The 20,874-nt window shown below is 43.9% G+C and overlaps 1 protein-coding gene across 1 annotated transcript in view; it reads left to right on the top strand.

Annotated features, from left to right (window-relative positions):
- The window catches only part of LOC120057260 (latent-transforming growth factor beta-binding protein 3-like), a 33,849-nt gene extending 13,697 nt beyond the window's left edge, over positions 1-20,152 (top strand). The window contains exons 2-29 of the mRNA XM_039005810.1: positions 807-1,088; positions 1,354-1,517; positions 1,643-1,748; positions 4,193-4,282; positions 4,510-4,626; positions 5,079-5,240; positions 5,362-5,493; positions 6,003-6,016; positions 6,692-6,761; positions 6,908-6,994; positions 7,141-7,269; positions 8,661-8,792; positions 8,893-9,021; positions 9,153-9,272; positions 9,769-9,891; positions 10,453-10,575; positions 11,131-11,250; positions 12,946-13,074; positions 13,262-13,432; positions 13,977-14,060; positions 14,199-14,327; positions 14,453-14,590; positions 14,714-14,854; positions 15,372-15,500; positions 16,479-16,640; positions 17,171-17,260; positions 17,402-17,533; positions 19,084-20,152. Coding sequence (XP_038861738.1) covers positions 807-1,088; positions 1,354-1,517; positions 1,643-1,748; positions 4,193-4,282; positions 4,510-4,626; positions 5,079-5,240; positions 5,362-5,493; positions 6,003-6,016; positions 6,692-6,761; positions 6,908-6,994; positions 7,141-7,269; positions 8,661-8,792; positions 8,893-9,021; positions 9,153-9,272; positions 9,769-9,891; positions 10,453-10,575; positions 11,131-11,250; positions 12,946-13,074; positions 13,262-13,432; positions 13,977-14,060; positions 14,199-14,327; positions 14,453-14,590; positions 14,714-14,854; positions 15,372-15,500; positions 16,479-16,640; positions 17,171-17,260; positions 17,402-17,533; positions 19,084-19,259 — 3,581 coding nt within the window. The 3' untranslated portion in view covers positions 19,260-20,152. The remainder of the gene's footprint in view (positions 1-806; positions 1,089-1,353; positions 1,518-1,642; positions 1,749-4,192; positions 4,283-4,509; positions 4,627-5,078; positions 5,241-5,361; positions 5,494-6,002; positions 6,017-6,691; positions 6,762-6,907; positions 6,995-7,140; positions 7,270-8,660; positions 8,793-8,892; positions 9,022-9,152; positions 9,273-9,768; positions 9,892-10,452; positions 10,576-11,130; positions 11,251-12,945; positions 13,075-13,261; positions 13,433-13,976; positions 14,061-14,198; positions 14,328-14,452; positions 14,591-14,713; positions 14,855-15,371; positions 15,501-16,478; positions 16,641-17,170; positions 17,261-17,401; positions 17,534-19,083) is intronic.
- Positions 20,153-20,874: the final 722 nt, after the last annotated feature.

The following is a 20,874-nucleotide window of genomic DNA, read 5'->3' as shown; positions in this document are numbered from 1 at the left end:
GTCTTTCCATAAAAATCCTTCATTTGGAAAATTACACTGATTGGCCCAAGGGAGGTGCTATAGTAATCAACTGTACATACATTAATTATACGTAATATCTCTGACACCACTGGTGCTATTTATTATTTTTTATCCTCTTTTTCTCCCCAATTCCGTGATATACAATTATGTATATCAATTCCGTGATATACAAATATACAACAATATACAGTCATCGCCGAGATTCCCCAATGGGCTTGGGATAGGCAAAGGTTGAGTCATGCGTCCTTCGAAACATGGCACGCCAAACCGCGCTTCTTAACACCCGGCCACTTAACCCGGAAGCCAGCCGCACCGACGTGTCGGAGGAAACACTGTCCAACTGACGACCAAAGTCAGCCTGCAGGCGCCCGGCCCACCACAAGGAGTCGCTAGAGCGCTATGAGCCAAGTAAAGCCCGCCCCGGCCAAACCCTTCCCGAACCCGGACGACGCTGGGACAATTGTGCGCCACCCTCACTGGTCCGATTTTTACGAAACTTGGGTGAATGATGCGTCTTGCCATAGAGATCTGCATTTACAAAATTGCACTGATTGTCCAAAGGGGGCGCTCCATCATTTGTGGGGGATGACATGTTTATTTTCTACAGGAACTATGGTACTGCTATTATAAAAGTCCCAACTGTTCTCTGTTTAAAATAATGTTCCAAATGAAAAAAAGCACAACATTACATTATGTTGATGATGTTCACCATGTGTACATGTTTTTCCTCTCCTCATGTCTTGGTGATGTGTTTTACGCCTCTTTCTCTCTCCCTGTCTCTTTAGTTGTATGTCCACTGACCTGCATGAATGGAGGGGTGTGCAGCTCGCGGACCCACTGCCTGTGCCCGCCAGGTTTTACTGGTCGCCTGTGCCAGTTCCCGCTCCGGCAGATGCCTGAGGCCCAGGCGGCGCGGGGCAACAAGCAACCCGTCTACACGCTGTCAGTGCTGCCAGACGGCCAGAGCCAGGGCGAGCAGGCGGCCATGGGGCGACCACAGCTGACACAGACCCACTCTGTGTTCACCCTTCCCCTGGCACAGGGGGCAGGCCACCACTCATCAGAAGGTACCCATCATGGCAAACTGTGGGCACTGAAACCACAGTCATATTGCTGTATATATCAATGCCTGTGCCCATATAGCAGTTTGTTTTGGGTGGCATGGTAAAGAACTGGAACCATATTCATGTAATCTCCCATGTGTTTGTCTCTCCCTGTCTTTCTTGGCGTCTCCCTTCTCTCTGCTACTCTCTCTCACTCGCTCGCGGCACTCTTTCTCTTTCTCTCTCTCTCTCTCTCCCTCCCTCTCGCTCTATCGTTCTCTCTTTTCAGTGCAGTTCAATGTCCGTGTCCACCATGCACACGACACATCCGTTGTCATCCATCCTCTCGACCAATCGGATTCAAAGCCACCTCATAAAACCGTGACACGCTTGACCCCCCAGACTCACAAACCCAGGGGGCGGTGCTTCCAGGAGACCACGCCCAAACAAGCTGTGAGTTACACCACCGTATCAACATAGTGATTGTCACTTTACATACAATAAGTGTATTATGGTTTTTCAAACGCCATTGTGTGCATTTCCCTCTTTCCGTCTCTCTCTCACGCCATGTGCTTCAGTGTAGCAGTACCCCTCTCCCTGTACTGACCAATCAGGAGGACTGCTGTGGAAGTGTCGGGAACTCTTGGGGACAAAACAAATGTTATAAATGTCCCAAGCTACCATGTGAGTAACAAATGCCTCAGAATGGAATTCTTGACTTGCTTAAGTGTAAGTGTGTGTGTGTGTGTGTGTGTCCTTTCTAGACTACTGGTGATCTGCCATTTCTTCATTTGTGATCTTCTATCCTACATCTCTAACTGCATATCTGTCATGTATAGTGATTATTATCTGTCATGTATAGTGATTATTATCTGTCATGTAGAGTGATTATCTGTCACGTAGAGTGATTATCTGTCATGTAGAGTGATTATCTGTCATGTATAGTGATTATTATCTGTCATGTAGAGTGATTATTATCTGTCATGTATAGTGATTATTATCTGTCATGTAGAGTGATTATCTGTCATGTATAGTGATTATTATCTGCCAGGTGTGACAACTGAGCTTCCATTGTTTATAATCTAACTCCTTGGCAGATGTCCATCTGATCTCGATCTCTGCTGTTATACGCATTAAGTCATTTGTTTATGGAGCCAAAAACACCAAGCGTCCACGCCAATAATTCATTCCCAGCTTATGAAATAATGAGCCTGCATTAACGCAAGCAATTTGTGTATGTCTATGTTTGTGTAAGTGTGTACGCAGGTGTGTGTATATGTGTGAGTTTGTGTGTGTGTCTGTGTGCGTGTGTGTATGTGTGCAAGTGAGTGCGAGAGAGCGAGAGAGAAAAGAACTCTGCAGTTACGTGTCTTCCCCTGTGCCAGGCCAGTGGAATACTGTCATCGAATTGCCGAGAATTGAATTTCAAGCTGCGCCCCATGAAAATCTTTTTTACCTTTTTCCATTTTTCTATTACTCCATTCCTCAGTTGTGAGTCAGACAAAGAAACCTTTGTAAGAAAAGGATAGTTATGGTTCATCTTTAAACGTGGGGCAGCAGGATCCCTGTCTGGCATGCTTCTCGTCTCTTTTCTAGTAACGTTGAAGGAACGTTGTATTGTTTTCATGAGACATGTCATCTGCGAATGAACAGACAAAAGCAACAAGTGGAAAATATGATTCTGGGCTTTTCTTGGGAAGCATGAACTTTTTTAAAAGTTGTACTTTTCTTCCATCTATTTTTGAAAGGTATTCTGGAACGCGATGCTCCCACAGTTTCCCACAAAAGCATTCTTTCAATTTTTCTGCCTGGAGGAAAAATCACTCAGAGGCCACTATTTGTTCTATCATTTGATTCCTTCTGTTGAATCTCTCTTTCTCCCAGATGAAGAGGAGTTTCACTTGGTCGCTCACCGCTCTTTTATTTCCCCTCTCTTAGTACTCCTTGGTTCATACTCATGCTTGGATACCTGTAATCTCTCAAACCCAGGCTCTGATCCAACGTGTCTCATCTATACACATATCTCTGTCCCGTGGAATCCCACACATTTACTGTCACGCTGCCTATACTGACAGTGTGTTCAGACTGAACAAGGAACAGCTAAATTAGCTATTTAGTCCAGGGCAGCAGGTAGCCTAGCAGTTAAGAGCATTGGGCCAGTAGCCGAAGGGTCGCTGGTTTGAATCCTTGAGATGGTAAAGTGGAAAAAAATCTGATATTCTGCCCTTGAGCAAGGCAGATAACCCCCAACAACAACTGCCCCCCGGTTGCCGACGACTTGGATGTGGATTAAGGCAGCTGTAACGGTTTTCCGAGCAGGGATTAAACCAAAATGCAGCGTCTTGAGTTGACATAATTTATTTAAAGAAAAGACAAAAACACGAACTTCACTATAAACTAACAAAACAACAAACGGAGTAGACAGACCTGGACGACGAACTTACATTAAACACGAAGAACGCATGAACAGGAAAACTGACTACATAAAAGAACGAACGTACAAACAAACCTAGACAGTCCCGTATGGTGCAACACACACTGACACAGGAAACAACCACCCACAAACAAACAGTGTGAAAACACCTACCTTAATATGACTCTCAATCAGAGGAAATGAAAAACACCTGCCTCTAATTGAGAGCCATATTAGGTCACCCTTTAAACCAACATAGAAACAGAAAACATAGACTGCCCACCCAAACTCACGTCCTGACCAACTAACACATACAAAACTAACAGAAAACAGGTCAGGAACGTGACAGCAGCCCCCCGCACCTCTCTGATTCAGAGGAGTTGAGTTAATGCGGAACACACATTTTTGGTTGAATGCATTCAGTTGTGCAACTGACTAGGTATTCCCTTTCACTAGTGTATGACTAACTGGAAGCAATGACCACAGATGCTACTGCTATTAGAAACAGAATAGGATCATTCTGACGTAGGCCTGATCCATTACTTAATGGTTTAGTTTAGGCCTGTCTTTCTTCTCAGATTCTCAGACATTTTATGAGACATTATTTTATTTTCGTTGATGAGCTGTGTGTAGTCTCCCCTTCCTCTCTCATTCTTCCATTCTCTCCCCTTTTCACCCCCCCCCCCCCCCCCCCCCTTCTCTGCCTTACCCTCAGATCCTGGGGTGAAGCTGCAGACCATCATAGAAGACTATGGTTCCACCTGCCCTCAGGGCTATAAGAGACTCAACAGCACCCACTGTCAAGGTAGCATGAACATACTGCCTCTCCCCTGACTGATTCGACGCACATCAGGAGGATGTATCAAACAATAGATCATTTACACAAGTTTCACCACATTTTGTTTGGTACGCATTTGGTATGCCCGGTATGAGTGTAAATCTTTGCCCATTTGCTTCACTGATGTGAGGAGAAAAAAGCCACTCCTCACGTTCTCTCTGTCCCCCACTCTTTCTTTGTCTCTCACCCTTAAGACATCAACGAGTGCACCATGCATGGGGTGTGTCAGAACGGAGAATGCCTGAACACCCAGGGTAGTTTCCTGTGTGCCTGTAAGCCTGGCTTCACCCTGGACAGGACCAGATGTGTGGGTGAGACTCAGAACCTCCTCCAGGCAGACCTGCTCTCCACACAACTCTGCATTCACTCAGCACAGCCATATCGCTTTCAGTAGCAGCAGCACTATACACTATACATCCTCTCCTCACATGTATGTGAAGATGAATTGTTGTGGGGTTTTCATTTGTTGGCAGTGGAGAGGTCAAGATGTGACCTCAGCGCCTGATAGGTAGACGAGCTGAATATGTTTCACATCCACAAAGCTGTCACCAAAGCTAGCCTTTTCTGTCCCAATAGTTAGTCCAGTATTTTCACACATCCCTTATGTCCATTATATAAATTGCCACATCTGAAATAACCGAAATGTCATATGATTTTCCCTTCAAGAAACAGCACTACCCTTAGTGACCTCTTCTGTAAGCCTAATGTCCTAACTCCAACCTCTGTTGTGTTTTGCTCTCTTCTGATTGATCCTGGCTGTCAGAGTCTCCTTCTCCGGTGGAGCAGGGCCAGTGCTTCCTCATAGCAACAGAGGCGGGTCGCTGTGAGCACGCCCTACCCACGTCCCTGTCCCAGGAGATGTGCTGCTGCACCGTGGGCAAGGCCTGGGGCTCCAACTGTGAGAGGTGTCCCCAAGACGGCACGGGTCAGTGGGATGCTAGAGTAGGAGAGTGGGGCTCGGTTTCTAATATTTGACAGGTCAGATGCTGTATCATCTCATCCCCTCTTGTTTTTCCACCTCCATTCCTCTCTCCCTGGTCCGTTAGCCTCCTTCAGTAAGATTTGTCCAGCAGGGAAGGGCTACTTCCTCCATAGTGTCCGGGAGACGGTGGCGTTCCCACCTCAGATCCACTCCAGCCTGGAGCAGGTCCCCCTCAAGCCTGACAAGAAGAAAGACAGTGAGTCACTGTGGCTTCCCCCAGAAAGTAGAGGAAGGGTGGACATGATTACCTTTGTCCGCCTGCCAACAGATGTACTTCATTCTGGATTCACTTAGTCGCTTAGAACGATGCTATTGCTAAGATTTTTTGAGAGTGCAGTCGGGCTATTGGGGATGCCTCCAAATTACTGGGACTTTAGAGTGCTTAAAAATCGAATCAAATGTTATTTGTCACATGTGCCGAATACAACAGGTGTAGACCTTACCGTGAAATGCTTACTTACAAGCCCTTAACCAACAGTGCAATTTTAAGAAAATATTTACTAAAGTAAAAAAAGTGACACAATAACAAAAACGAGGCTCTGCAGTATATACAGCGGGTACCAGTACCAAATCAATGTGCTGCGGTACAGGTTACTCAAGGGAATTGAGGTAATATGTACATATAGGGGTAAAGTGACTAAATTCATCATCTGTAAATAATTATTCAGCATTTTGACCTGTTTTTCTCTGTGTTCTCTTTTTCAGAAGTCAAGCACCCGGTAAGAAACTGTTTTTCTTTAGGCACCATTCATTGTGTGAGAGACTGTGTGTTTGCAGCTCCTCTTAGACAGGCCTGTGTCTCTACAGTGGCGGAAAAAATAACAAACTGTCATTTTTGAGTAAAAATAAAGATACCTTAATAGAAAATGACTCAAGTAAAAGTCACACAGTAAAATTCTCTTTGAGTAAAAGTCTAAAAGTATTTGATTTAAAATATACCTAAGTATAAAAAGTAAAAGTTTAAATAATAAAAAAATCCTTATATTAAGATAACCAGATGGAACCATTTTCTTGTTTTTTTAATTTACGGAATCCACCAGCACTCCAACATTCAGACATAATTTTACAAATGAAGCATGTGTGTTTAGTGAGTCCGCTTGATCAGAGGCAGTAGGGATGACCAGGGATGTTCGTTTGACAACTGTGTGAATTTGACTGTTTTCCTGTCCTGCTAAGCATTCAAAATGTAACGAGTACTTTTGGGTGTCAAGGAAAATGTATGGAGTAAAAAGTACAATATTTTCATAAGGAATGTAGTCAAGTAAAAGTAAAAGTAGTCAAAAATATAAATAGTGAAGTAAAGTACAGATACCCCCAAAAAACTATTTAAGTAGTACTTTAAAGTATTTTTACTCAAGTACTTTACACCACTGTGTCTCTGCCCTGTCCTGTAGGAGGAGCCTCCAGAGACAACCACACCCATGCAGCTGTCTCCCATCAGCACCCATGGCCCCCGTGTACCTGGTATGCCTCTCATTCCTTTATTCTTTATTCATTCAGGAAGTCCTACTAAGGTCAAGAGAGACCTTTTTGTTAGGGAAACCTGTTGATATCCAGGGAGACATGGGGCCTTGATTTGGGTCTGTCTGTTTCTCTGGTTGGTCCCAAAGTGATCATCACCAAGCCCACCCCTCCGCCCATCATCAGGTTGAACCCAGGCAGTGACCCCCTGGAGGTGGCACAGACGCAGGTCTCACGTGAGTTCCACTACACAATCCAATCAAAACTATTATCAGCCTATTAACTCTCAGCCTACAGCTGCAATGTTGTTGTCTCCATGATGGGATGTACAGTACAGAGATCAACTGTCTTAGGTAGATTACTGTGTGCCCCCTCCCCACAGCAGAGACAGATGAGTGCAGGCTGAACAGGAACCTCTGTGGCCATGGGGAGTGTGTCAACGTGCACACTGGCTACAAATGTGAGTGTTATGCTGGCTACCGGCTCCACCCTCAGAGGAACGCCTGTGTGGGTAAGTCAAGGGACAGGACAGGGGAATGGCCAAAGGGATGGGAGGGATTTACTGGGTAAAGATTTTGACCAGAGCCATGTAGGCACTCTGTATCCAAATAGTTCAATTGTGACCGATGGGCTCGATTCGGTCTTATGTAGCAAAATTGTGTTTTTTACTTTGGATAAAGGTAGAGACTCAGACTCATACACTACAGTTGAGGAACAATGGGAAAGTACAGTACCAGTCAAAAGTTTGGACACACCTACACACTCCAGGGTTTTTCTTAATTTTGAAAAATGTTCTACATTGTAGAATAATAGTGAAGACATCAGAACAATGAAATAACACATATGGAATCATGTAGTAAACATGGTGAAAATATGCGGTTGTGTGTTTGGCTATTGTGGTTAGCTAATAGAAATACATATTGTGTTTTCGCTGTAAAACATTGTAAAAATCGTAAATGATGGCTGGATTCACAAGATGTTTATCTTTCATTTGCTGTATTGGACTTGTGATTTCATGAAAATTCTATTATATGATATCCCTGTCCCGTTAGGCTAGGCTAGGCTAGTCAGCTTTTTTGATGAGGAGGATCCCGGATCCGGGATGGATATTAAGTAAAGGTTAATAACTTGCAATGAAAATGACTTTCTGACAAAATTAGAAATGTATATTATCTGAAAATGTAGTTAGCTAGACTCTTTTACCCATATACATGGATGAACGCTTCTCCCTCTCTGTTACGGATGCCATCGTTGCCCTTAGTTTGAAGATGTAATCTGGAGACAAGTGTTTTATACAACAGCCTTTTGTGTGTTCTCTTTTCGACTCCCTCCACATATTTGCAATCAAACGGCAGAATTTTCTCCATCTCCTTAGCTATCATACTCTGCTTCCACCGGGCATTCCACTGATTTCCACAGTTTTGCAGTAATTCGTTATCTTAAAAAAAAAAACAGGGTTAGAAAGGATTACCTACACATACTGAGCAGCCCTTTGTTATAGACAGAAGCGTTCTACATGGTAGACCAATCCAAACTCATCTCTCGGCATGTCCAGCCCATCCATTATCTCAGTCAATCATGGCTAGCGGGAAAGTTCCAGCCTTTTTCCGTGGCTAAACCAACTAGGCTTGTAATTTAACAATTTTATTCATATTTACAGATGGCATACAAGTTTGTTATTAAGGCACATGAAAGTTCACATGTTCCAGAAGGCATTTCTGCCAATAAACACATTTTGATCAAAAATAAATGTTTACGTTCAAATGCCTCTCTTGTGAAGTAGTGATGTGTGACATATGCCTAGTTTTAAGAAATGAGTCACAATTGAACTTGGGTGTTAATTCTCTAATGGAGTTGTAATCTCTGAATTCCCTAAACTTCTAAGTTATCCCTCTCTGCCAGATGATGATGAATGTGACGCTGAGCCATGTGGCCACAGCAGAGGAATCTGCATCAACACAGAAGGCTCCTACCGCTGCCGCTGTCTCCATGGCTACAAGCTCCTGGTGTACCATGGGAAGCTCAGGTGTATAGGTGAGTGGTGTGGTGTGGGTTCAATTGTTCAAATGTTATCTTTTAGTCATCACGTTGTCACTTGGGATTTTGCATGAGTGTGTTTTGATCTTATCTTTAGATGCGAATGAGTGCTCCAAGCCGGACATCTGTGGGCAGGGGGGTCAGTGTGTTAATCTGCCAGGGTCCTACAAGTGTGAGTGTCACAAAGGCTTCAGGAGCAAGTCACAACGCCAGCCAGCATGTGAAGGTAAGAGCGGCATCTGCTGCCCTCATATTTCTTTGTGTGTGCAGTGTTGGTACGTATATGTATGTGTGTCCGCATTGGTTTAATAATGTTTATGGGTGTCTGTGTTTGTCTCATGTCTTCTAATGCCTCAGATATAAATGAGTGTCTGGACCCCAACAGTTGTCCCAATGACCAGTGTGAGAACACACCAGGCTCCTACGAGTGTGTTCCCTGCTTACCTGGTCACCAGGCCCAGGGTGGGGTCTGCTACGGTGAGACCCAGTAACTCCACGTATGCATACTGAAGAGAACGCACACCAATCAACTCTTTTCATTACCTAGAACTGTCTATCTCACTGTTGTTATACCTTTTCTAACTTGCGCCATTATGTTTGCTGATGTGTTGCCCCCTAGTGGCCAATCCACCATAGTTGGCTTTACTAAAGAGGATAGTCTAATGGAAACAGGGAAAGCAAGTCAAATCAACAATTAGAATATTGAATCTGTACATTCAATATGTTGATCTTCCCCAGTTAGTTTTGTCTGAACCATGACATTGAAGGCATTCACTATTCAGAGCTGTGTGTGATGTAGAGAATGGATTTGATCAGTCATAGTCAATAAATCAGCCATAGGGAGTCTGTCCCAGACACACAGGGCCAGCAGGCAGGATGACAACAGGCACTGGGCCAGTCCAGAGCTGGTATTCCTCTGTATGACTGATTGTTTCCACCCCTACCCCATGCAACCCCTCCACCTCTCCACTAGATGTCAATGAGTGCCAGAAGCGCGGTGTGTGTCCCAACGGGCGCTGTGAGAACCTCCCAGGAACCTACCGCTGCCTCTGTAACGAGGGCTTCCTCCCAGCAGCAGACAGCAAAGGCTGCAGAGGTCAGTGCACCGATTAATGTTAAATATAATATCTCTTAATGCTGCACAGACACTATTTTATGCTTGCAGACTTGCAGTGCTGTAGTGGTTACCAGTATTTCTGCACAATATTGAAAAAAGAGAACTAGGTAGCCTAGCGGTTAGTGAGGCGAGCCAGCAACCAGACGGTTGCCAGTTGGCCAGCAACCAGACGGTTGCCAGTTGGCCAGCAACCAGACGGTTGCCAGTTCGATATCCGTGAATGGCGGGAAAAATCTGTTGGGAAGTGAGCTCGCAACCGTAGGGTTGCTGGTATCAAATCCTAGATGCAATTTCCTGCCGTTGTGCCATTGAACAAGGCACTTAACTCCAACAGCTCCTCGGGCTCCCCTGCACCTCTCCCAAACCTGTGTATGTACTGCATGTGAATGCATGTGTCTTTCGGATGGGTCGGGTTAAAAGCGGAAGTCAAATTTCAGTTGGACCTTGTGTGCAATTGACCAGTAACATGATCTTATTATCTGAATGGGTATGCGGGTTCTATTGACAGGCTGCATGTGTCTCCTCCTCTCTCCCCTCCAGACATTGACGAGTGTGAGGATGACAGACTGTGTGCCAACGGGCGCTGTGTCAACACGGAAGGCTCCTTCCAGTGCCAGTGCTACCCAGGATACCAGCGTACTCAGGAGGGCAGCCATTGTGAAGGCAGGAGCTACTTGTTACTACTCACTACAGCGTCATGGAAACGTTAACAACATTATTACACTACCAGTGAAGTATAAGTAATATGCTCACTGCGTGAGTTTCCGATTTGCAGAAGCTATTTGTTTACCATGAACCTTTTCCTTTATGATAATGCATTGCATGCATCTATCATCACATTTGCAGACGAAAGCAAGATATTCCTAGTGTGATAAGTACATAGATTGGGTAGTCATAAGGTAAGGTTAGGTTATTAATATAACTCAATCGTATAACCCTCCCAAATTGCGGGCTTCTTGACTATAGGCTATGCCCTTGTGATTTAAAACATTTTAAAGAAACAAATCTTCTTTGGCTAAATCATACTCTCTGGTGTAGTATTTTGAATGGTTTTATTGATTTCTGTATGGACAGGAGTAATTATATATTTTGGGCTAATTTAATTCAATTTACTTTAAAGGGAGCTTTGCCTATTGGGTATGCTGCCTATGGTCCACTGTATAGAGCTGGTGATCAAACACATGGCCGCTGTTTGATTGTCGTCTTTTCCTCCCTCAGATATAAATGAATGTGAGCGTCCCTCTAACTGCCAGAGGGGGCGCTGTATCAACAGCATGGGATCCTACCGCTGTGAATGTCAGAAGGGTTACATGCTGGTCGGAGGTCGGAGGTGCCAAGGTCAGTCCGTCTCCATTAGTTTCAGGGAGATAAAGTAGCAGTCAAAAGTCTGGACTCATTCAAGGGTTTTCTTTTTTTTAAACTATTTTCTACATTGTAGAATAATAGTGATATCAAAACTATGAAATAACACATATGGAATCATGTAGTAAATAAAAAAGTGTTAATCAAATCAAAATATATTTTAGATTTTAGATTCTTCAAAGTAGCCACCTTTTGCCTTGATGACAGCTTTGCACACTCTTGGCATTCTCTCAACCAGTTTCACCTGGAATGCTTTTCCATACAGTCTTGAAGGAGTTCATACATATGCTGAGCACTTGTTGGCTGCTTTTACTTCCCTCTGCGGTCTAACTCATCCCAAACCATCTCAATTGGGTTGAGGTCAGGTGATTGTGGAGGCCAGGTCATCTGATGCAGAACTCCATCAATCTCCTTCTTGGTCAAATAGCTTTTACACAATCCTAGATGTGTGTTGGGTGATTGTCCTGTTGGAAACAAATGATAGTCCCACTAAGCGCAAACCAGATGGGATGGTGCATCACTGCAGAATGCTGTGCCTTGAATTCTAAATAAATCACTGACAGTGTCACCAGCAAAGCACCCCCACACCATCACACCTCCTCCTCCATGCTTCACGGTGGGAACCACACATCCATTCACCTACTCTGTGTCTCACAATGCGGTTGGAACCAAAAATCTCAAATTTGGACTCATCAGACCAAAGGACAGATTTCCACCGGTTCAATGTAGCTCGTATTTCTTGGCCCAAGCAAGTCTCTTATTATTATTGGGGTCCTTTAGTAGTGGTTTATTTGTAGCAATTCAACCATTAAGGCCTGATTCACGCAGTCTCCTCTGAACAGTTGATGTTGAGATGTCTGTTATTGAACTTTGTGAAGCATTTATTTGGGCTGCAATCTGAGGTGCAGTTAACTCTAATGAACTTACCCTCTGCAGCAGAGGTGACTCTGGGTCTTTTGAGCCAGTTTCATCATAGCACTTGATGGTTCTTGCACGTGAAGAAACTTTAAAAGTTCCTGAAATTTTCCGCATTGACTGACCTTCATGTCTCAATTTAATGATGGACTGTCATTTCTTATTGCTTATTTGAGCTGTTCTTGCCATAGTAGAGACTTGGTCTTTTACCAAATAGGGCTATCTTCTCTATACCACCCCTAATGTGTCACAACACAACCGATTGGCTCAAATGCATTAAGAAGGAAAGAAATTCCACAAATTAATTTTTAACAAAGCACACCTGTTAACAAAGCACACCTGTTAATTGAATTACATTCCAGGTGACTACCTCATGAAGCTGGTTGAGAGAATACCAAGAGTGTGCAAAGCTGTCATCAAGGCAAAGGGTGGCTACTTTGAAATATATCAAATATAAAATATATTTTGATTTGTTTAACACTTTTTTGGTTACCGCATGATTCCATATGTGTTATTTCATAGTTTTGATGTCTTCACTATTATTCTACAATGTAGAAAGTAAAAATTTTAATAAATTTAAAAAAAACTTGAATGAGTAGGTGTGTCCAAACCTTTGAATGGTACTGTAAATCATTAGTGTTAACCATTCTGGCAGTTGAGCTTTGTAACCAGTGGAAACTGTCATAAGTCAAACTCATGAGGATTGTAACAGATGTTTTGTAACACATTCTCCCTCTCTCTCTCTCTCCCACCCAGACATAGATGAGTGTGCGACAGACAGGGGTCTGTGTCAGCCGCATGGTGTGTGTGAGAACAGACAGGGCTCCTATGTGTGTGTGTGCAAAGACGGCTTCATCCTGTCTGAGGACAAGCACAGCTGTGAGGGTAAGATTACTGATATCTTCTCACCCCTCTCTCTCTTTAGCTATATTCTACACACACACACACACACACACACACACACACACACACACACACACACACACACACACACACACACACACACACACACACACACACACACACAGTCAAACACTCCAATCTATTTCCTCTCTGCCCCCTTCCCCTCCAGAGATTGAGGTGGCCGTGGAAGATAAGAAGGAGTGTTACCTGAACCTGGATGACACAGTGTTCTGTGACAGTGTCCTGGCCACCAACGTTACCAAGCAGGAGTGCTGCTGCTCCATCGGCGTGGGCTGGGGAGACCACTGTGAGATCTACCCCTGCCCTGTCTACCACTCATGTACGTACCTCAGGCCCAACACAGGGGTTAAAGGAGCTGAGATGACATAGTCTAATACAGACAGAATCATGTCTTATCTACAAAATATATTCCCAAATAAATATATTCTCAAATATTTTCTTTTCTTTGTTAGCTGTGTGCACTGAACTGACATACATGATTGTTGATGACACTCCGATGTTCCGATGAAGGGAATGAAATAGTCTATAATGAGCACCACAGCAGCGCTCAATTCAGACAGCGGTGTGAGGCCTACTGTAGCTGCTGGAAAAGTCATTCATGAAAGGGGAGGTTAACTTGGCCCCCAGACAATCGATCTGAGATCGCGTGAAGTTTCAGTCATCTGATTTTCCTTAGGCTTTAACCCCTGGCCCAACAACATTCACACTAGTTTAACAGACCATCAAGTGGGCTGGGGGGTCAGTTCACTTATTTGAGCTGTTCAATGTCATTCATTGATCACCTTAAAGCAGGCAAATTAAGTGAATAGGTCAAGTGTGATAGGTACATTGTTTAATTGACTTCCTGTTTTTCCCTCAAGCAGCTGAGTTCCACTCCCTGTGTCCAGTGGGCCGAGGTTTCTACCATGAGGAGGGAGTGACTGAGTACGGCCTGTCTGTCCATAGAGGTGAGTAGCTACACAACCTCAACCCAACACTGTAAGTTTGCTGTTGTCTGATTTACAGCATTCCTTTATATGACAGTATTTGTTCTCCGGGGGAGTTTGTTTGTGTTGAGATCTGTGTTCCTGTCCCTCTGTGTACAGATATCGATGAGTGTGTGCTGTTCTCCAATGAGATCTGTAAGGAGGGCCGCTGTATGAACACACAGCCTGGCTATGAATGTTACTGCCAACAGGGCTTCTACTACGACAGCAACCTACTGGAGTGCATCGGTAACCACAGGGACCCACCCCTCGCAGGCCTGCACCAAAACACACCTCTGTATTATTACATATTAATACACATCAGATATCCCATTTAGTCACAGATCCTCTATGGTAATGTGTCTCCTCCTCAGATGTGAATGAGTGCCACGACGAGTCTCTGTGTACCAACGGTCAGTGTAAGAACACCAGAGGCTCCTACTACTGCACCTGTAAGTCCCCCTGGATCTATGAAGCCTCCAATAAGAAGTGTATCATCCCCACTGTGGCAGGTGAGATCTGGCTACAGCCCTCTACTGTACATACTGTACCCGCATCCACACACACAGGGAGGTGCAGGACAGGCCATAGAAGAGGACTGGTGATAAGTCAGCAGTGTGTTTGTGTTGTTGCAGGTGTGGATGAGTGCCAGGACTCATTGAACTGTAAGAATGGCCACTGTGTGGACACCCCTGGGTCCTACTACTGCATCTGCTCTCCCCCCTGGATCCTGGCCACGGACCGCAACAGCTGTGTGACCCCAGAGGAGCAGGCTGGTGAGTGGAGGAGAGGGTACTGCTGTCCTTAGCAGGGCAGGAGGTGGGCTCAGGAATCTCGGGATGGATGATTGCGAGATGGGGGTGGTGTGAGAGAGGCTGGGTAGCCTAGTTCAGAGTGGGTTGGTTCTCAGTGGTGTGTCTGAAGGTTGAATGAGAGAATGTTTTTTAATGTTAGTTCCAGTCTAACACTACTAATCAGCCAGACCTGCCCCTTCAGCCTCACCCGCTCTGACATTTACATAACCTCATGTCTGTCACATACATCAGAGATAAACTCAAACACAACCCTGGTCCTATAGCCACTTCCTGGCCCGTGTTCACTGGAAGGATCAGTGTTCACTGTTGTACCTATAGACACCCAAATACTCTGCATGCTCTCAGGAAGCAGTGTAACGTAGCGATCTGCCTGCAGGCCTGTTCAACGTCACTTTAAGCTGTGAGCTGGCCCCAGGCTGGTGTCCGTCCGTCCGTAGGTTGTGTAACCGTGTCTGTGGTGTCTGTGGTGCCCTTGCAGATATCAATGAGTGCCAGGACCCCTCGTACTGTAAGAATGGGAGGTGTGTGAACACGCCCGGCTCCTTTCACTGTATATGTACCCAGCCCCTCACCTTCAGCGCAGCGCTCAAACAGTGTGTCTATGACGGTGGGTATAACCAATCGGCGCTCAGCTCACCTGAGCCTGACCAATCAGTGCTTAGCTCACCTGAGTTTTGGCTTACCTGTACACCTGCCACTCCTGCTACTCTTTTTTAACTCCTCCCCCTTTGAGCCCCCTCTCCCCAATAATGACCCTATGCACAGGCTCACCACTCCCCCTCTTGCTTGTTTCTATAGAAACACACTCTCAGTTTAGTGAGGGAGATCACGAGACTTGAGTTAGTCAACGTGATCTCAGTTCTATAGATGCAGTGTGATCTCTGTTGTACATTTCTCCGTTTCCGTGGTTGTCCCACTAAGCTTGCATAGTCACAGGAAAACACTTCATCGCTTCATCCTTCATTGTGTGCACTTGCTTGTGTGTCTGAGAAGCAGTGAGGGAGTAGACATGAAAGGGAGGCAAATGAGATGGCTTGTGGCATTTTCTGCACCTTCCTTTCTCCAAAGCAATGTTTCTCCTTTTAACCAAACCGTTTACTATTGTGATACATGTGATGTTGTAACATGTTGGAGACGTTGTTGTGACATTACTCTTGTGATTGTGTTACTTTCTTTCAATCATTTTGCTGTAAACTCCCACAAGTTCGAGTTGACAATACAGCTTTTACGTCATTGTATCTAGCTGATCTTTATGGCTCCATCCTCGTGTGTGACGTGTGACCGTAAATGAATGTGCCGAGCAGAGGTCTGGTATAGCTCTGAGCCCTACCACCTCAAGCTAGGCCTCATCACATATTCATATCTACCTGCTGGCTGTTAACATACTGAGCAATTACTTGCTTAATCATAGAAGTCATGAGAAGCTTCAGGATCTGGCCTGCTTGTATAATGCAGGAGAAAAGATTGGCTTCTTTATTTGATTAAATAGTACTTAAGATTCCGCTCTTTCTTTGTTTTTTCTCTCTCTCTCTCTCTCTCGCTCTCCCCTCTCCCCTCCCCCCTCCCTCTTCCTTCCCTACCTCAGACCGCACAGCGGCCCATAAGGACGTGTGTTTCCTGCAGGTGGATGAGGACCTGATCTGCAGCCAACCCAGGAACGGTTTGGTTGTCACCTACTCTGAGTGCTGCTGTCACTATGGCCGTGGCTGGGGCCCTGAGTGTAGGACCTGTCCCCAGAGAAACTCCGGTGGGCACCAGCACCATTTCTTTCACTGGTTTTTGGTCTGCTGGTCACTCCAGTTTCGGCTTTGCCCATATCAGCATAAATAGTCTAATACTAATAAATTAAAGGGCAAATGCATCTGTTTTAATATCAATATCAAATCATTTCTGGGTAACAATTAAGTACATTACTGTAACAGATTTCCACAAAAAGGGCTGTCTGGGAATGGTCTGAGTTGGGATAGGCAAATTGAAAACTATTTGTTATTGACAGAGATGTTTGGAACTCTCTTTGTTATTGGTCTATTAACCAATTTACCGCATGGGGATGTTACCATGGAAAGCCGAAACTACCGCCCATGCAAACATGCTGATTAGAAGGTCCTGTGTAGATTGTACTTTCAACCAGCAACTATCAGGAAATAACATACATAATTTTCATACGTTTCCAGTGTTAGTTTTGTCAGCTGTTGTACAATATGATATAAAACACAGAAAAACTGAATTTTGACTGCACTGGGCCTTTAAGAAAACTTAATTCTTCCTCTCATTCAGGGATCTTTAACCGGCTGTGTGAGATGCACTTGGAGACAGAGTCTGATGGTGAGGGAGATTTCCTGGCAGCTTTCGCCAACTACAACCCAGGTATTGGTAAGGCCTGTAATATATTTGATTACACTCTGAATTTCTTTTGAAATTTACCTCAGAGCACACCCTCTACTGTTACACCACTTGAATAATATTTTCTCTGTATCTTTCATTCTCTCTCTTTCTGTTTTGGCTCAGAAGGGGACAGCTCAGAAGAGGACTCAGATGAGTGTAGTTGTGCCAATGGTCGCTGTGTGCGTTCCTACCTGGGCACTATGTGTGAGTGTAACACAGGTTTTAGACTGGACCACTCCCGCACCCGCTGCACAGGTATGTTGACAATCCACCTGTTCTGTCTGCTTCCCTTTAACTTTGTGTTGGATTATAGAGTGAAGGCGAATGCTTGGATTTTAGCTTCAGTTCAGTCGTCTCAATCTTTAGGTGGATGCCAATTTGGATGTTCATCAATTCTGCCGAACAGAAGTGTCTCTGTATAATTTGTAGCTGTTGTCCTTTGTTCAAGTGTTTTAACAGACATGCCTGCAATTTTATTTAGCATTGAAAAGAACATCTGGTTGTTGATTTTATATGCAATGTTCCCTCTAAACTGCGTGCGTTTGTGCGCGGGCGCCAGCGCCCAGGACTGCAGCGCAGAAGAAATATCAGTCCGAGCAGAGAAGCATGAGACTGAACTTTACTCAACTTTCTAGTTTTCCCCTTTAGTTAGCACTATAAACGATTCCCTCTACTGTGGGAATTGACAATATTAGCCACATTCAATGCAACATACCGAAACAAAACAAACTATCCAAGACTTAGTATGCAAAACTAACTATGCAAGAGATTTTCTTGTAGGCAGTACGCACCAGAGTAGGATTCTATTGCATTGACAGGCACAACTCAGCCTGTACTCTACAGACCAATCAGAACTGCAGTATCCCTATATGCAAATAGACAATTGCCATATATGGATCTGTGCCATTCACTTTGAACTGGACTGTGTTTACAGCATGAGTGGTCACGAGTAGATACACTTGTTTTGAGATCAAAGTCGAGAGCTGCATGTAGCCACGTGTACACATTTCTTCATATTCTTTGCTAGTTAGTAAGTTATTAGCCCTGTTATAGATAATCAGTAATGGGGGAGTGGTTGCTTCGTACAAGAGCACAAAACGTGTACATTTCTAGCCATCTTTGAAAAACGAGTCAGGTAAAGAGCATTTTTTCTCTCTTAAAGGGGCAGTGTTGTATTTTGAGACTGGCTTGAATAAGCTAAGTAGCCAATAGGCAGAGGGTAGGATAATTTGTCTGATTCTCGAATGGTATGGGAATAATAATAAACTTTATTTTGTAAAGTGGTTTCTTGCATTAAACAACACGTTTTCAGTCACCTCCTTGTCTGAAGGCCTAGTGGAAAACAGGTTAATGTCAAGCCATGCATATTTTTTTCAAACAGTCTCATAGAATGTAGGCCTACATTGAACACCACACATTGGCTGCTACTATAGGCTGAAAGATAGAACAGCTATTTGAAACAGCTAGTTAAAATGTTATGGGATGCATTTTCTCCGTTGTTTTTTATGGTAGGCCTCTGAATGGCCTACATTATGATCAAGTAGTCACAGTAGCCTACTTGGCCACTGTTATAACTGTAACGTAAAGCAGGTACAGCCTTAGTGTTCACAGTAAACGTGCGCCAAACGTTGCACAGAACTTTCACAAGTTCAAGTTTGCACGCAGCAGACCTAACATTTGCCCTGTTCCTAATTTTTTTTGGAGGGAACATTGTTTATATGTAAATAGATATGCAGCCAGATGGCAAGCTCTCTGTTTTGTTTCAAACCACCTTCCTCTTTCTCTCTCCCTCTCTGTCTTTTCAGATATTGATGAGTGTGCTGAACCAGGGGTCCGAGTTAATCCATGCAAGAATGCCCGGTGCGTCAACACCATAGGCTCGTTCAAGTGCTACTGCAAAAATGGCTTTGTCCCTGCACGAAGGCCCAACATATGTGTACCAGGCACGAAGGCCCAACATACCCGTACCAGGGCTCTATAACAGATTTATCTCTGTCAAACATACACAAATACACACAAGCAACCCCTCTGTCTTATAAGTTCAATATTCAGTATGTTGTGGTGCCTTCAAAGGGCTTTGAAATGTTTGAAATGTAGAAAATGTGTTGATGTTGGCTCCTCCTTCACTGAACTTAGATGCAGCATAGGCTTCCAGTTTGGTTCTTAGCAATTATTTTCCTTATAACTAATTAAGATAATGCTTTGGGAAAAAAATAGAAAAAGGTAACACATTGGTTTATTTTTTATGTATTTTTGTAATTATTATTTTTTTAACTGTTTGTGTCCTTTGACTGTTAAACTTGTGTTTTTGTTTATTTGTTGAGTTGTTTCCTTGTTTCCTTGTTGCATTGATCTCATACATCCATGAATCTTAAGCCCTCCTGCAGGCAGTTTGATGAGGAAGTTCCTGTCAAACCCACTCCCTTCCTGTGTGTCTAAACTCCTGTATGAGTAGAAGACCCTTATTGTACAGTTTGGGATATTAGACTCTTCATTGTCCAGTTTTGTAAAGTATGTGAAGTGGAGACGACTTTGTTGCCTGTTGGATCGTTGCTTGTCAAGCTCCTGTAATCATTTGTTTTACGGGATGTTTTGGAAATAAATTGTACTTCATTGGAAACCATTTAAGTGCCTTGTAGATTGTTGACATGTGGATACTGAGTGCAAATGAAGTTAGACTATAGGTAAAAGGTAATATTCAGACCTAACTCGTGCATCCAGAGGAAATCCTCCGAAGTACGATGGAAAATCAACCCCAAAGCAAATGGAATGGCATGCTTACTGACTTCTCTTAACAAAATGACAGTTTGTTTGCCAATGCATTGTAAGGAACCAAAGTGGCTTTGAGAGAAAGAAATTAAACATCAGAAGTCAACCGCCAAATGTGTGTTTGTGAGTGTATTCTTTATAAAGCGGATTCGTTCTTTCTTTGGGATTAGACATTTTTTCCCGTCCATATCCTGTTCTGTCCATGAGAGGAAAATCAACACAGGCTCATGCACTATAGAACAGATCGCTTCATAAATTAATCACGTTACATGTACTCAGTGAGATGACGAGCCTCTGCCAAACAAATACATTATAATCAATATACAGTTTGTTTTAATATTCATTGTCATTGATTGGTGTGAAATTCTAATCTATTAAGACTGGCTATGAAACTGATACAAAGTATGACATTAAAGAAGGAATATCTGACAAAGATGTATTCAACGGGTGGAGAAATGGGGTTTCTTCTGCCTGCCATGGTCGATGGAGAAGAAATAAGACTTCAAAGTACTTCAGAGCGAATGGCTGAGAGAACTCTATTGTGATCCACATACTGTAGACCCTTAGTACACCAAACATCAACATGCCCAACGGGGCATGGACTCTACATGTTGACTCCAATGCTTCCCACAGTTGTGTCAAGTTGGTTGGATGTCCTTTGGGTGGTGGACCATTCTTGATACACACGGGAAACTGAGTGTGAAAAACCCAGCAGCGGTGCAGTTCTTGACACAAACCGGTGCGCCTGGCACCTACTACCATAGCCCGTTCAAAGGCACTTAAATTTGTTGTCTTGTCCATTCACACTCTGAATGGCACAAATACAC

The sequence above is a fragment of the Salvelinus namaycush genome, chromosome 12 (genome assembly GCF_016432855.1).
Source record: "Salvelinus namaycush isolate Seneca chromosome 12, SaNama_1.0, whole genome shotgun sequence".
In the NCBI taxonomy this organism is placed as follows: Eukaryota; Metazoa; Chordata; class Actinopteri; order Salmoniformes; family Salmonidae; genus Salvelinus; species Salvelinus namaycush.
Note: the sequence above shows the minus strand (reverse complement) of the source record. Positions and strands in the feature narration are given on the sequence as shown.